The sequence below is a fragment of the Microtus pennsylvanicus genome, chromosome 10 (genome assembly GCF_037038515.1).
Source record: "Microtus pennsylvanicus isolate mMicPen1 chromosome 10, mMicPen1.hap1, whole genome shotgun sequence".
In the NCBI taxonomy this organism is placed as follows: Eukaryota; Metazoa; Chordata; class Mammalia; order Rodentia; family Cricetidae; genus Microtus; species Microtus pennsylvanicus.
The window spans coordinates 88276059-88291271 of record NC_134588.1 but is presented as its reverse complement, the minus strand read 5'-3'; the positions used below and the strand labels follow the sequence as shown (position 1 = coordinate 88291271).

General features: G+C 44.9%; 1 protein-coding gene across 1 annotated transcript in view; it reads right to left on the bottom strand.

Annotated features, from left to right (window-relative positions):
• Rft1 (RFT1 glycolipid translocator homolog) overlaps positions 1-14960 on the bottom strand; it is a 43779-nt gene extending 28819 nt beyond the window's left edge. The window contains exons 1-6 of the mRNA XM_075988935.1: positions 14834-14960; positions 11224-11309; positions 9377-9493; positions 8238-8427; positions 7580-7681; positions 3312-3449 (exon numbers count right to left, since the gene is read on the bottom strand). Coding sequence (XP_075845050.1) covers positions 3312-3449; positions 7580-7681; positions 8238-8427; positions 9377-9493; positions 11224-11309; positions 14834-14896 — 696 coding nt within the window. The 5' untranslated portion in view covers positions 14897-14960. The remainder of the gene's footprint in view (positions 1-3311; positions 3450-7579; positions 7682-8237; positions 8428-9376; positions 9494-11223; positions 11310-14833) is intronic.
• Between the last annotated feature and the right edge of the window lie 253 nt (positions 14961-15213).

Genomic DNA, 15213 nt, shown 5'->3' with positions numbered 1-15213 from the left:
CCTTGGGGGCTGGAGAGATGGCTCAGTGGTTAAGAGCACTGGCTGCTCTTCCAGAGGTCCTGAGTTCAATTCCCAGCACCCACATGGTGGCTCATAACCATCTGTAATGAGATCTGGCGCCCTCTTCTGGCATGTGGGCACACATGGAGTCAGAATGTATACATAATAAATAAACAAACACTTTAAAAAAAAAGAAAAAAAAATCTGCAGCCTTTTCAGGCATGCCAAAGAATATACAAAGTGGTGATTATTTAAGCTGCCATTAATTTATTACAAATCTAAATGAAGCCAGGTGGTAGTGACACACACCTTTAACCCTAGTTCACGAGGCAGGTGAATCTCTGAGTTCAATCCAACCTGATCTACAGAATGAGTTCCAGGACAGCCAGGGCTACATAGAAAAGCCCTATCTTGAAAAGCAAACAGACAAAAATATCTAAATAAATACCTATAAAGAAAATGGAATTCTAGAAGATTAGGAAGAAAGCCTTATCATTTGGTCAAATTGATCATGCATGACTGTGAGAATGGTTTTGCACAGGAGCCTGGGGCAGACCGCCGCTCCAGGGAGACAGACAGGCATGCTGCTCACGGGTGAGCTGAGCACACACAGACTATTCTCTTCTTGACTTTTGTTTTGTTGTTTTTGAGGCAGGGACTCACTATGCAGACCAGGCTGGCCTTGAATTTATAGAGACCCACCTGCCTCCTAAATGTTGGAACTAAAAGAATACACCACTACATCTGGCTTAAGACTCTTCTCTTTACCCCATTAAAAATAATAAGCCTGAGCAATTTTTCTACCTGGAACTTCTCAATCTTTAAGTAAATAAAAACTACCTGATAAAAAAAGCCCGATTCTTTTGGAAGACTAGTTAACCACATAGATCAGAGCCAGTCCACAGAAAGCAGTCTCAAGGAAGTGGATTCAAATCAAGCTACATGGTTTGGGGTTACAGTCACTTAACTCCTCTGACCTTCAGCTCTCCCATCTGTAAACGGAGACAACATTTACCTCATAGGACCTTGTGAAGATGTAACACAAAAACCCACGTCAGTGCTGGCAAGAGTGGTTCCTGTACTAGACTGCTCTTTCCTCCCTCCCTGAAGCTCTCTATCTCCCCCTGCATGGTTTCTGGCACTACTTGGAATTGAACCAGGACCTTACAAACATTAGGCTATAATCTTAGACTTTTTCCTCTTTTTTTCAGTTTTGAGACAGGGTCTCACTAAGCTGCCTATGCAGTCTGGAACTCACTATACAGCCCAGGCAGTCCTTGAACTCTTGATCCTTCTACCTCAGCTTCTTGTGTGGTTGTCATGTGCTATCAGGTTCCTCTTACATGGCTCTTTTCAAAGTTCGAATGACTTTGTGGAGCTCCTGAGTCTTCAGATGAGCCTCACGAGTCAGAGAAGCCAATTCTAAACATAACGACTCTGGCCAGGGGTGGGGGAAGTCTAGAGTCCCAATTATTGGTGAAGATGAGAAAGAAGATTGAGCCCAAGAGTTCAGCACTAGCCCAGGCAAAAGAACCAAGTCTCCTCTCAAAACAAAACAAAATCAGAGTCTGCAGGCTTCAGATCTAACCCCACAGATCTAATGCCTTCCAGACCCACAGGAAGCTCTCTGAGACCTAGAAATGTCTCTTCCTGTATGTCTGTGTCCTGAGTCACACCAAACGTGGGGACAGTCATTTCAGAATTTTGGCATCTGTCCCAGCACTACAAGTGCAGGTACTTTCAGTGTGGACTGCTTGTTAAACTGTAGTGTTCTCATGCCATTGTCATCAGTGTTAGCCTTGCTCCAGCACAGCCATGTGAAGACGGTGACATCCACTGTGCTAGGCCAGTGTTCAGCCTGTATAGGTCCCATCTCATTAGACTCTCAAGACCTTAAAAGGGATGGGTCATTATTACCCTTATTTGGCATGTAAAGAAACTATTAACAATTCAATTGCCCCTTTCCAAAACATACTGGAGAACAGGGCTGGTCCAATAAGAAAAGCTGGTTAGATGACAGTGGGCACTGGAGAACAGGGTAGCAGAGGGAGTCTTCGAACCTGCAGTCCTAACGATCTACACCCACAGAGGAGGAGACGCAATGGTCCCAACCGTCCCTGACTCAGGTTTGCTAGGAGCAGCTGATGAGTATGGCCGCTCCTTGTTAACACCTGAGGACACACCTGGCTGACACAGACTCTGGTCCTTCTTAGAGAGCTGTACAATGGGACTCCATAAATCCTGAGACTATTGCCACGTGTTGGCTACCTCTTCACGTAATGGCAAGAGAGAAGTCCAGTGGATACCCTTCTACTGAAAGCGAACAAGCAAACAGGTGCCGAGAAAAAGGCACGTGCTCAACAAGGAGCGAGTGGGTCTGAGGAAAGGCTGCGGTGTACTGTTCCACAGATGCTTTGGCTCCAGGCCAGCCAGAAGCACTGACTCAATGGAGCTGGAAAATACACGGCAAACAGCCCGAGAGTGAAAGAGCTGAGTGGAACAAGGCTATGCTTCATCCCCACATGCCAGCACCCAATTCTCTCATTTGGTCTGACGGGAAAACAGTCATGTGAGATGTTGGCCTTGTGCCAAGATTAAAAACAAAACAAAACAAAAGTGACCTTGAACTAGACATGGGGTCTTTTCCTATCTTTCACACCAGAACTCTGAAGGCTGAGGCAGCAGGACTGCAAGTGAGAGGCTGGTATGAGATAAAAAGTAAAACTTTGTCTCAAAAGGGTCCAAAAAGAAAGAAACTAACAAAATAACCACTGGGGGTTATTCGGGCATTCTCAAATTTTGGACTGCCTCTGCCAGAGGTCAACACAGACTAAAGGAAAAGGTATAGATGCAAGTGGAACATGGGGAACTTGGTCCCCTGCAGGCTCCTAACTTCACTCCACCCTCCTCTCGGGCAGGTACTTAATGTGCTCAGTCTCTGAAATACAAAGAGTCACGATGTCAGCCCCACTGGCTGAGAACATGAAGCACTTAAAGGGCCTAGCATAGTTTTTCCTCTCCCAGGAGCAGGTCCGTCTTTGGGGAGACACTGCGAAGTGTGAGAGCCATTGAGAGGCCAGGGATGTTCAACATTCTGCAGTGCAAACCACAGTCCCTATACCAAAGAGCATCCTGCACCCAAATCACCAGTGCTAAGATTTGGAAATCCTCACCTGGTATGTGGTAAGGACTCACTCAATAAATACAACCTGCAAAATTATCTTCCTATTATAATAAGCCAGTGCAGTTTCTTTATCTCAAGGCCAACCATCATCTGTGAATTAAATAAGAGATAAAAATGCATTACTCACTCTGCTTCTTGTAATAGTGGGCAATAGTTGTGATATTCTGGAGACAGGAAGAGTTAGTTGCTTGGTTGATTCTGGGGAATGCAGCAGTTTTATTAAATAAATCACATAGCAGAGCACCAGAACAGCAGTATACAAAAGCTGAAACAAAAAAAAATAAAGGGTTGAAATGAAATTGTTTTGCTACAGGCATAATTACAACAGGACTATAAATATTCTCTTCAAGGTAAATAGAACTCGTAATTAACCACACTTTCCAAAGAGCAGCACAGCACTGACCTCAGGCCAGCTCCGCCGCAGCACCTTCATGCACAGGCTCCAAGCACTTCACTTGCTGGAGAACTGAAGCACTGTGGCAGACACCACTAGCTCAGATCCAGCAATGTCAGGTACCCACCCAGCAAACTGCGGCTCTAGGTGCCCTCACCGTGCTGACAGCCAAGAGTCTGCCATCATTTAGTACTGGCTTTTCCATAAACTGTGGAACCTGTGCTATTTATGATTACAATGGAATTGGGCTACTGGCTCGCTCCTCTGGCAGGGTGACAGCTGATTCAAGCTGTAGGAGGAAAAGGTGGGGTCATAAGAAGGTCCCCCTCACCCTCCACCCATCTGGGACAAAAGAATCAATTCTGGCCAGAAGTGGGCCATCCAGCTTTTGTTTGCAGGTTGAAAATGAGTATCCATTCTGCCCTCCTTCCCTTCTGAGAATGGCAGCACACCCTAGCTCAAGAACTGGGGCCACCAAGTCCCTCTTTCTACTTGCCTGCACCAAGGAAGCGCTTGTCAAAAGGCATGTGGCAGGGAAAAAGAGGAGCCATGGTAGGTAGGCTGCCTCTTATGCGCTCTCTCAGCCCCGCATAAAGCCTGTCCATCAGCCTTCAGGCATCAAGTCCTTAAAACACAAGCAGTGTGGTTGGGAGCCACAGCAGCCATGTAGATCTTCTGCTGAGCAGAGTTTTGGTGAACAGTGGCAAGCTGAAGGCAGGGTACCACAGCCACAGGACCCTCCCTACTGTTTCCATAAGGACAAAGTCACATGATAAAAGTTACCATTTTAACTACAGAATTCAGCAGCTTGTAGTATATTTATATTGCTGTACAACCATCAATGTATCACCACTATCTAATTCCTTAATATTTTCATCACCTCAAAACAAACTATGGACCCTTCAAGCAATTACTGCTCATTCCCCATCACTTAGCAACTGCTAATTTGCTGTGTCTGTGGACCTGCCTATCCTGGACATGAAACATCAAGGGCACCATATAATTGGCCAACTACTTCTTTCACTTAGGATGTTTTCAAGGTTTACCTCCATCATAGAATCTATCAGTAGCTGTCTGTTCTTACCACTGACCTCTGGCTGTCCTGGGACTCTGAAGACCAGGCTGACCCCAAATTTACATGGCTCCTCCTGCTTCTGCCTCCAGAGTGCTGCGATTCATGTAAGCCATCATGCAAGGAACTTCTTAGACCTGAATAACATTCCATTACATGGACACACCAAATTTTGCTTATCCAAGTCAGTGGCTAATGGGCAATTGGGTGTGTCTATCTTTTGGTCACTATGAACAGTGTTATGGACGTTCTCTTTGATGCGCATACTTGAGAGTGGAAATGCTGGGTCATATGACAGAGCTGTTTAATTCTTAGAGGCACTGTCATACTGCTTTTCACGGCAGCTGCATTCTTTATGTGTAGACCACAGATGTACTAGTTTCAACTTCTCCACGACCTTGTCTACAGTTGTTAGTCTATACCTAATAAAAATAATTCCCGCCCTAGTAAGGAAGAAGTGATAAAAGTGTGTTTTAGTCTATACCTAATAAAAATAATACCCACCCTATTAAGGAAGAAGTGATAAAAATGTGTCTATTGTAGAATATTATTTTCCAGTGTGTTGCTTTTGTTTATGCTGCATTCGATTAACTGTGAAGCTGTGATTCTTTGCCTGTCTAAAACACCTGATGGTTCTGATAAAGAGCTGAATGGCCAATAGCGAGGCAGGAGCAAGGATAGGCGGGACTGGCAGGCAGAGAGGATAAGTAGAAGGAGAAATCTAAGAGCAGTGAGAACGAGCAGCAAGAGAACAAGGAGAGGAGACATCAGGGGCCAACCACCCACCTACACAGCAAGCCACAGAGAAAGAAGCAAGGAAAGGTGTACAGAAATAGAGAAAGATAAAAGCTCAGAGACAAAAGGTAGTCAGGATAATTTAAGAAAAGCTGGCAAGAAACAAACCAAGCTAAGGCTGAGGAATTATACATGAGAATAAGTCTCCATGTGTGATTTATCTGGGAGCTGGATGGTGGGTCCCTCAAAAAGCCAAAAGAGTAAAAATCACATATTTGTTTGTTCATTTTTAATCAGATTTTCTCTGTGTAGCCCAGGTTGTCATGAAACTCACAAGGTAGACCAGGTTGGCCTTGAACTCCCAGAAGTCTGCCTGCCTCTGCCTGCCCAGTGCTGGATTTAAAGGTCAGGGCAGGCCCTCGCTATGGTATTGATTTGCATTTCCCTAATAATTATTGATCCTAAACATTTTTCCATGTGCTTATTGTCCATTTATTTTATATATTCTTTAGGAAAATGTCTGTTCAAGTTCTTTGCCCAGTTTTTATCTGAGTGGTTTACCCTCATTGTCAGGTATAGGCATTCCTTATTTACTCTGAGGGGAGTTTCACGGGCAATTCAAGGAAGACCTGGGAGGCAGGTTTAACAAGGGGACTCTCAGTGCCCGGGCAAGGGTCACGTGCTGCTCTGCAGTGTCACTGCATCTATTACACACCTGTCAGTGACTGTCCTGTCTCACTGTATGGAAACAAATGCCTTCAGTTTCCTTTGCTGAACTAAGACCCTGCCATGGGTAGGGCTGTGCATTAGAAACAATAGTGCCAAGTGCCTTTCCCACAGTAAGAGCGGATCATACTGGGTGTTCCTGAGGCCTTCTTTCCTACCAGAGAGAACGCATAAAAACAAGGATAATGACGAGAACTATAGGTCTAGGTCCAATAAGACAAGGGAAAAATAACCACAGATAATTTCTCTAAACTATGTATCTCTTTCAAATTGACTTTGTGGGCAATTTTCATTCTTAATTAATTTTAAATCTAATTAGTTTGTGTTCCATAAAAAATCTGTAGTTTTCAGAGGACATAGGAAAGAACGTCAAATAAATCATTATGAAATCATTTGCCTTCTCAAACACTAATAGAAACTACAAACTAGAAATCCAGGCATGGAAGTTCATGTCTCTAATCTCAGGAGTTTTGAGGCTCACTTAGGAGCACTGCTGTACGTTCAAGGTCAGGCTGGACCACAGTGTGAAACTGTCTCCAAAACAAAACCACAAACAAAACCAAAACACGGAAAACCTACAAAATGAAGCCAGGAAAATTGTGAGTGCAAGGTTACACAGCAAGACAGCAATACCCTGTCTCCAACAAAAACAAAAGCAAACAAACAAATAAAAAAACCCAAAAACCCAAAACCAAAACAAACCCTGCAAACCACTTCACACATCTTTGATGCCTGGTAAATATCTGATCTTAGGCTTCATTTGTTTACTTTCATCTTCTTTATTTCTTTAGGTCTTTGAGACAAGGTTTCTCTGTGTAGTTTTGAACTCTAGTAGGCACTGAGCTTGTAGGCATGAGCCTGCCCCACCTCTTGAGTGCTGGGATTAAAGGTGAGAACCCCATGACCAGCTTTAGGCTTCACTTTTACAAACAGTTCTTTCAGTCCAGCACAATCTCTATCAGAGCTGGAACTGCAGACCACAGCTAAAATACAAGATGGGGCGAAAAATGCTAAACCTGAAAATGGACTTGCTTGGACTTGAGTCATCCACTCTATTATGCGAGATTTCAGTCTAAGTTTCCTCCTATTCTGCCAACAGCTGACTGAAATTCTAGGAAAATAATACACATACAATTTGATTCCTACCCCACCCTCTTATTCCCTGCCACACACTCCTCCATTAGACTATGAGACAATCACGAACCAGTTTGATATGGGCCCACAGAATGTCTAAAAGGAGTTTCTGATGCCGGACAACTGGAAAGTATGACCCTCCCAGGTCCCTAGGGACACTAGTGGCACTGTGTGAAACAGGATGGATATAGCAGCTGGAGAAGCAGTGACAAGCCAAAACTCTGGAGTTTCCAACTATTCCCACAAGCATGAATACTGTGAACATAAACACGTGCTAGTGGGAACAAGGCGGGAAAACAGATGTGGACGATGTTGAGTAAAGCATGAATCTCACCTGCGCCAGAGAAAAAATGTACAGACCCCAGTGAGGCAACCACAGCACAAGGAAAGCCGTCAGGACACTCCGGAAGATGACGGCCATGCTCTCAGCAACGACCTGCGCACAGAGAGGAAATATAAAAAGTCATCACACACACAAAACTCAGCATGGTGGTTACCCTGGTAGAGAGGATGGGGCATCCACAATAATGCTGTATTTCTTGGGATAGGTGGGCAGTTCACTCATCTTTAGTATGGAGGCTGGAGAGATGTCTCAGAAGTTAAATGCACTGACTTCTCTTCCCAAGGACCCGGGTCCAATTCCCTGGACACATATAGTGGCTCACAACTGTCTGTCATTCCAGCTCCAGATCTAATCCCCTCTTCTGGCCTCCAGAAGAACCAGGCACCCGGCTAGTGCACAGACACAAAGGTAAGCAAAACACCCATACACATAAAATTAAGTAAAAAATAAATAGACTGCACTTCCAGACATGGTGGCACACACCTTTAATCCCAGCACTTGGAAGGCACAGGCAGGTGGATCTCTGTCAATTCCAGGCCAGCCAGGGCTAATAGTGAGACCCTGTCTCAAAAACAAATAGTCAATAATGACTAAAAACCCACACTTTCTCTTACTGCCCACATTTCCTATTCACAAGAGGGTCACTGACCTTGAGCTTAACAAACATGTGTGCTTGTGCCAAGACCCAGAAAGGCTCTCCCAGAAGCTCCAGCACTGCTGAGAGACCGAAGAGCGCCACCGCAGCTCCATAGTGCGGCACCACATCTGGATCGGGCACTTCAAGCAACTGCAACCAGACCCAGCCCAGGAGTAAGGACCAAAATATACCCAGGGGGACACTAGAAGAATAGAAAAGATGTTTTTAATATATAAAGTTTTGTCTTAAGTATAAAAACACATTAAAATAATAACACTGAATGAAAGCAACCATCATCATAAAAACAATCTCCACAATAAGCAGCTGTTAGTGGGGAGTAGACATCACCTACAAGCCTGGCACTATGACCAAACCCTTCATCTCACTGGCACTCCACAGTGATCCTCAGTCATCATCCCCATTTAGAAGGAAACTGAGGCTGAAAGGGACCCATGACTTGGCCAAGAACAAACACAGGACCCAATCGTGATCTAACGCCAAAACCTACACTACACCCACTGGTTTAGACTATGTCAGGAGAGAAGTTTTCAGAAAAGCCTGTTTGTTGCCTATGCTTAGAATGGCAACAGACATTATACATCTTGCACCCCAAATAACCAATAGTCCCCAGCATGGCACCCATTTCATGTGTGTATCACAGGGCACACAGTTGGCAGTCATCTTGCCAATCAAATGGACACTTGCCAGCCCTTCTGACAGGCACTTCTGTGAGGCAGCAGTTATGCAAGAGTGGCATTGGGAAACACCTCCGCCACCAGCCTCCGGCGGGGATCTAACTAAAGAAACCATTTTAATTTTCAGCTGACATACTTGGTCTACAAGAACATTCTAAAGAATGGAAGAAAGGTGAAAAGAAGCCTTACCAGACTTTTTAATACTAAAAAAGTAGTTGCTAAAAGCTCAAAAGAAACCACAGGGCAAAAAGATTAGGAATAAAAAAAGTGGAGCAGGAAGCCAGCCCCCTTGCTACCGGAGAGGAGACCAAGTAAGCAGTATCTCCAACCAGACTCCTTTCTTGCTGCTACAACTAGTGCCCAGAACCCAGTCTGGAGACAGCTAGCTCTGTCATTTCACTAGGCACTCTTGGCGTGTGTGTTCTTAAAACTCGTCGTTTCTAAAGCACAACTCACGTTAGCCACAGGAGGTTGAGGGTCTGCCTCCAGTCCCGCTGAGCACCGCCACTCAGACAGGCTCTTCGGAAGGCCTCCCTGGCCAGGAAGACAGCCGTTGAGTAAAGAAGGGTTAGTCTACAAAGCAAACATAGCAATTGGTAAGGCCTCCAAGCTAGTTTTTAATTTTTTATTGAAAGACTTTGAGATTTTCCTAGTAAACGAAACAAAAAAAGACATTGGTCATAAACCAATGGTGAGTCTGGTGGCTCAAACTTGTGATTCCAACTATATGGGAAGCTGAGATAGGAAGACAAGTTCAAGGCCTGCTGGGCTACAGGATGAGTTCAAGGCCAGCCTGAACAACTTAGTGAGACCCTATCTCAAAATAAAAAGTAAAAAGGAGACTAGGGATGTGGCTCAGTGGTATAGCACTTGCCTAGCATGTGCAGAGCACCTCAGAAAAGACAGACAAACTCCCAAACCCCCACACCAGATGGGGATATAGAGCACAAAGTCTCTTACAAGACCCCCACCAGTCTGATCCACATGGCAATCAGCGTTAGGACCCACACGAGGTACACTTGATTGTGTGTGCCTACAGCTACATCAGAGACAGAAAGCACTGCAGTGACCTGAGAGCCTGCAGCCAATGGCTGTGGGCAGAGGTGTAGTCCTGGTCATAAGGAGGAAAAGACAAGCTTATCAGCCCACATAGCAAGGGCACCTCCTGATGACACTGGAGCCTCTGAAAGAAGCAGGGGTTCCGTCACGCGGAGGTGCTAGCCAAAGAGTTTTAGGGCAAACAGCAATGCAGGCAGCCGTTAGATGCTGCTGCAACCTCCACTCAGTAGGATTTGCCTGAGTTCCTTGCAGATGGCCAGCACCTGGGTCAGTCTTCCTGTACCCAGAGAAAAGCAGCTGTTGAGGTGCATCCTGCTCCCCAGTAGCCCACCCACATTGCAGATGAAGAGCCAAAGCCACACCTTAAACAGTGAAGACGTCAGGGCAGGCACCTGACATCTGGAGGAGAATGCACGGGAAAAACCTCTGATTCCTCTTCCTTTTCTGCTTTTCAAATGCATATCTCAGTGACTCCTCTCTGCTTCAGCTCAGCCTCAGGACGCTAAGAACCCCACCTAGTACAAAGCTAAGCTTGGGAACTGCCATTAGGCTCTTTGGTTGGTAAATACCAGGAAATTCTGTATGGAACATACTGTTTGTTGTCTTGTTTATCAGGAGATGAAGAAACACCCGAGAAGCTGAGCGATTCCAAGGACATAATTTCATTTGTCTTTGTGTCACTTGTGAAGACAAAATAAGTGTGGGTGTCCTTGAGCAGAGAAGAAACAAGCTGGGTCTAAGACAGAACAGTTCGCTTTCCACAGAACCAATCGCAAGGATTCAGGCTCTGATCCTAGCTACCCTATCTCAACTCTAAAAGCACTGAGGCGGAAGCGAAGTGGGCTGGCTGTTCCAGCCCTGCAATTATGAAGCACATCCTCACGAACTACAGAACTACTGCTTCCTGTGTTGTGTCAGCAGGACAAGAACACTGGATTATACCTGAGACAAGGTTTGCAATGAATTACTCCCACTCTCTCCTGGCTTCTAAGAGCAGAGAAACTGGAAGAGCTGGGGGAGAAATGTGCATTTAGAGGTTGCTAATGGAAAACCCTGCATGGGTCCATTAAACACAGCAGGACCCGCTCATCCCCCACCCTGCACTTCTCTTCAGCCCACTGCTAAAACACACGGCTACTGGGAAAGGTATGATTCTAAAATCTGAGGGTGGCACATGGGTACAGTCTGAAAAAAACTGTGATTCGTGACGAGTTGCGGACAGCGCCAGGGTGCCTTCCTCTTACCTGACATTCACTATGCCCACGATCTCCTTAGACAGGAAGCGAAGGATAAATGCATTCAAGACAAAAGTGATTAATCGAAACAATACCTGTAAGAAAACACAGATGAGTTACGTTTAGAGTGTTGACTTCACTGAAGGGAGGACTGTGGAGCTGTCCTTCCCACTGCGATGTGACATCACAGGCAGCTCTGCTATGGAGACTCATCTCTAACATCCTTACCTCACTTGGTTTCTGCGAACTGTAATTCCTTAGAGGCTCTTGCCATCCTGAGCAGGAAGCAAAGAACCCAGGAAGGAATGTGGGAGTCTCCCTTATTCACTAAGGAGATGAGAGAGGCCGGGCAGACTCAGTCTTCAGGCTCCAAGTCAAGGAGACAGAGCGAGAACTGCAATAGTGGTTCACATTTATCCAGGGCCCTAGCTAAACCTCCAGACACATCTAGCCTACAGCCAGTGGGCCACTTGCATTCCAGATAATTATGGAGGACACCCAACACATTTCCGGATGACAATGTCAAAAGACCAGACATGCCCAAATCCTATTTAGAAACTGAACACACTAAAGAGGCTGCAGAGTATAGTAGGCTCAGGAAGAATCTGGGATCTAATTTTCTTCTTCTCTGCCTGGTGATATCTAGGGATTCCAAGGATATTTAATCTCTTTAAAATTTGATTTTCTTAGTTACACAGGAAACACTATGTTTATTGAATGCTTACCACTTTCCAGAAAGGAGTTGATGCATCTTTTAAATAACAATTGTAGTAATAAGATAACATGAAATCATCATCTAGCTATTGTCATTTAACACAGACACATCCTAAGACTTTCAAATCTGTCCATTAAAGAAAACCACCCAAGAGCCAGGCAGGGCAGTGGTGGCGCCTGCCTTTAATCCCAGCACTGGAGAGACAGAGGCAGATGAATCTCTGAGTTTGAGGCCAGCTTGGTCTACAGGGAAAGTTCCAGGACAGACAGCCAAGGCTACACAGAGAAACCCTGTCCTGAAAAGCCAAAAATAAATAAATAAATAAATAAATAAATAAATAAATAAATAAATGAAAACAAAGAAAGAAGAAAGCCATCTAAATAAAGAGTCCTTCCCATGAGATATAGGAAAACAAGAACCCGCAATTAAATGGGGCTCCCAAATGGAGCTGCTGAATAGGATGCAAGTCTCACTCATGCTCACAAACCACTTCAGTGTTAAGCATGCTCAAGGTTACCCATAGAAGATTCAATCAGACTAGAGGACTACCATGGCCTGAAAATGTCTGGGCCATTAACACAATAGGCCGTTCCTAAAGTGTTACCAGTGTCAAGAATATCACCATGTTTATGGGGTCAGTCATAGGTGACCTTCTCTATCTGACAGAAGCTCTGAAGTCTCTTAGAAACATGTAGGTTCATATATACATGTCAAATTCTGCACTCAGTGCTGGTGGTGGTACGATTCTTTAATCCCAGCATTCACAAAGCAGAACAGGCAAACCTATTGAGTTTGAGACCAGCCTGGTCTACCTAGAGAATTCTCATCCAGCCAGAGCTAAACAGATCATGTCTAAAGCAAGACAACAGCAAAAGCCAACCAGAGCTGAGAACATAGCTTGGTGATAAAAACACTTGCTTAGACCATGTAGGGCACTAGGTTCAACTCCCAACACCAAACAACAACCAGGCAAATGTGCCACAAACAAAACTCAGAGAGAAAGGGTCTGCCTAAGAACAAACAGCAAACAGGTGAATTCTATGGTTAAGTCATTTGACTCCAACTCCTGCGTGTCTTCTATAACCTGTTTCTTTTTCTCTGGAAAAATAAACACTATGGATAACACACTGAAGTCACATATATTGTGAAGTAGGAAAACAAAGAACTAGACAAATGGAGTTGAACAGAGTGGCCAGCACTCATTAAGCACACACCGTGAGCAAAGCTTTTTTTTCTATCCTGTATCTGTACTTATGTAGCTTACCTCATTTCGTCCCTACACTGCCGTTCACAAACTTATGACACTTAAGAAAAGTAGCTGACATTGGTCAGTACCATGTAATGTGCCAGGACATAACAGGATTTTATCTAATCTTCCTAAAGGCCCTGTGAGGCTGTATTTCTGTTCTCAATGAGGACGCTACTGGGATGGTGGTGCCTGCCCATTATCCCAGCACTTTGTAAGCAGAAGAGTATCAAGAATTCAAGACCAGCCTGGACTACAACACAATACCTTTCCTCAAAAAATAAAAAATTAAAATGCCAGGAGTGGTGGCACACGCCTATAAATCCAGCACTCAGAAGGCAGAGGCAGAACAGATTTTCAAGTTCAAGGCCAGCCTGGTCTACACTGTGAGTTCCAGGACAGTCAGGGAGGCACAGAGAAACCCAGTTTCAAACACAAACAAAAACCCCAAAAGACTGCTCAAAAAGCCAAGCAATTTTTTTTTACTTTAGTTTTTTCTTTCTTTCTTTCTTTCTTTTTTTTTTTTTTTTTTTTGAGACAGGGTCTCACTGTGTAGCACTAGCTGAGCTGGAGCTCAGTTGGCCTTGAACTCAGAGAACCACTTGGCCCTACCTCCTGAGTGCTGGAATTAAAGACCACCACCACCACACACACACACACACACCTAAGCCAAGTAATTCTTATCTTAAAAGCAGTCCTCTAACCCATCTAACTCAGCCAGGTTCTCTCTCCTAACCTCTTTGTGCTAAGATAATGGTGAAGTGTGATTCTGCACTTCTGTGCAATTGGATTGACAAGTTGGAGAATGAGGGCGTTGGGAAAAATGAGGAACTTGACTTAGAAAAACTGACTAATCGGACAGAATCTTTTTATACTATTCGGATCAGTAGTTCTCAACCTTCCTAATGCAACGACCTTCAATATAGTTCCTGTTGCAGTGACCCCCCCCAACATTAAATTATTTTCGTTGCTGCTTCGAAACTGTAATCTTGTTACTGTTATGAATCCCAATGTAAATATTCTTTTAAGATAGCGGTTTGCCAAAGGGTTCACAACCCATTGGTTAAGAAACGCTGATTTGAATGAACTGGCAAGTGTCATTTAGGGGGAAAAAAGGACAAAAATGTCTGTCAAAGACACACAGAAGAGGCAGTTTATTAAGTGCACACTAAGATACAGGTGCTGTACTAAGTGTGCTTATTCAAATGATCCCAAGCAATACTTGCAAATTGCTTTCTGAATTAGATACTATTACTCTCATTCTGTCACTAAGTAGCTAAGGCTCCGGGGCTGAAGTGATTTATCCTGTCTTGGCTAGGCCATATGGTCTCTCTAAACAGTACGAATCAGCGTTGCTGAAAGGTGTTTGATAACCAAGAATGGCACACACAGGAAATGAACCCCTTAAAGTAAGATACTTGAGCCTAAGTAGCCTCTGTCTTTCCCATTGGATTAAACTGTGTCCTACGGCTACATGGAAATGCAATCTTCAGAAAGAAAATGACAAGTTTGCAGTCATTCCGCCAAGACTCCGACCGCGGTCTTCAGACTCCTAACCCGGCGCCCCTCCCAGCCGCCGTGGACTCCCGGGGAACCGGGTAGCGCGGGAAACCAAGACAGCCTCCCCGCGAGGCGCTGAAGTTGGCGCAGCAGAGTACCTGCAGCAGGAGACTCGAGGAGGCCAGCCGGGCTGCCTGGCCCAGCACCTCCTGGCTACCCATAGCCTCAGTGCCACCGCTCAGAGGAGGAACCGCGCCTTCCGCCCGCTCCGTCGCGGGAAGACGACGTCACGAACAGGTGCGCTCCTGATTGGGGGCATTGACGCGGGGGCGGGGCACAAATAAGCTGCGTGCCGAATGCCTTGTGAGCCTGTGTCTTAGTCGTTTTTTGCTTTTGTTTTGTTTTGTTTTTCCTTTCTTTTCTTTCCTTTCCTTTTTCCCTTTTCTTTTTTTCCTTCTTTTTGTTATTATTGTTGTTTTGAGAGTATGTTTAACTTTGGACCCTGTAGTCCAGGTTGGCCTAGAACTCGCAGCCGTGA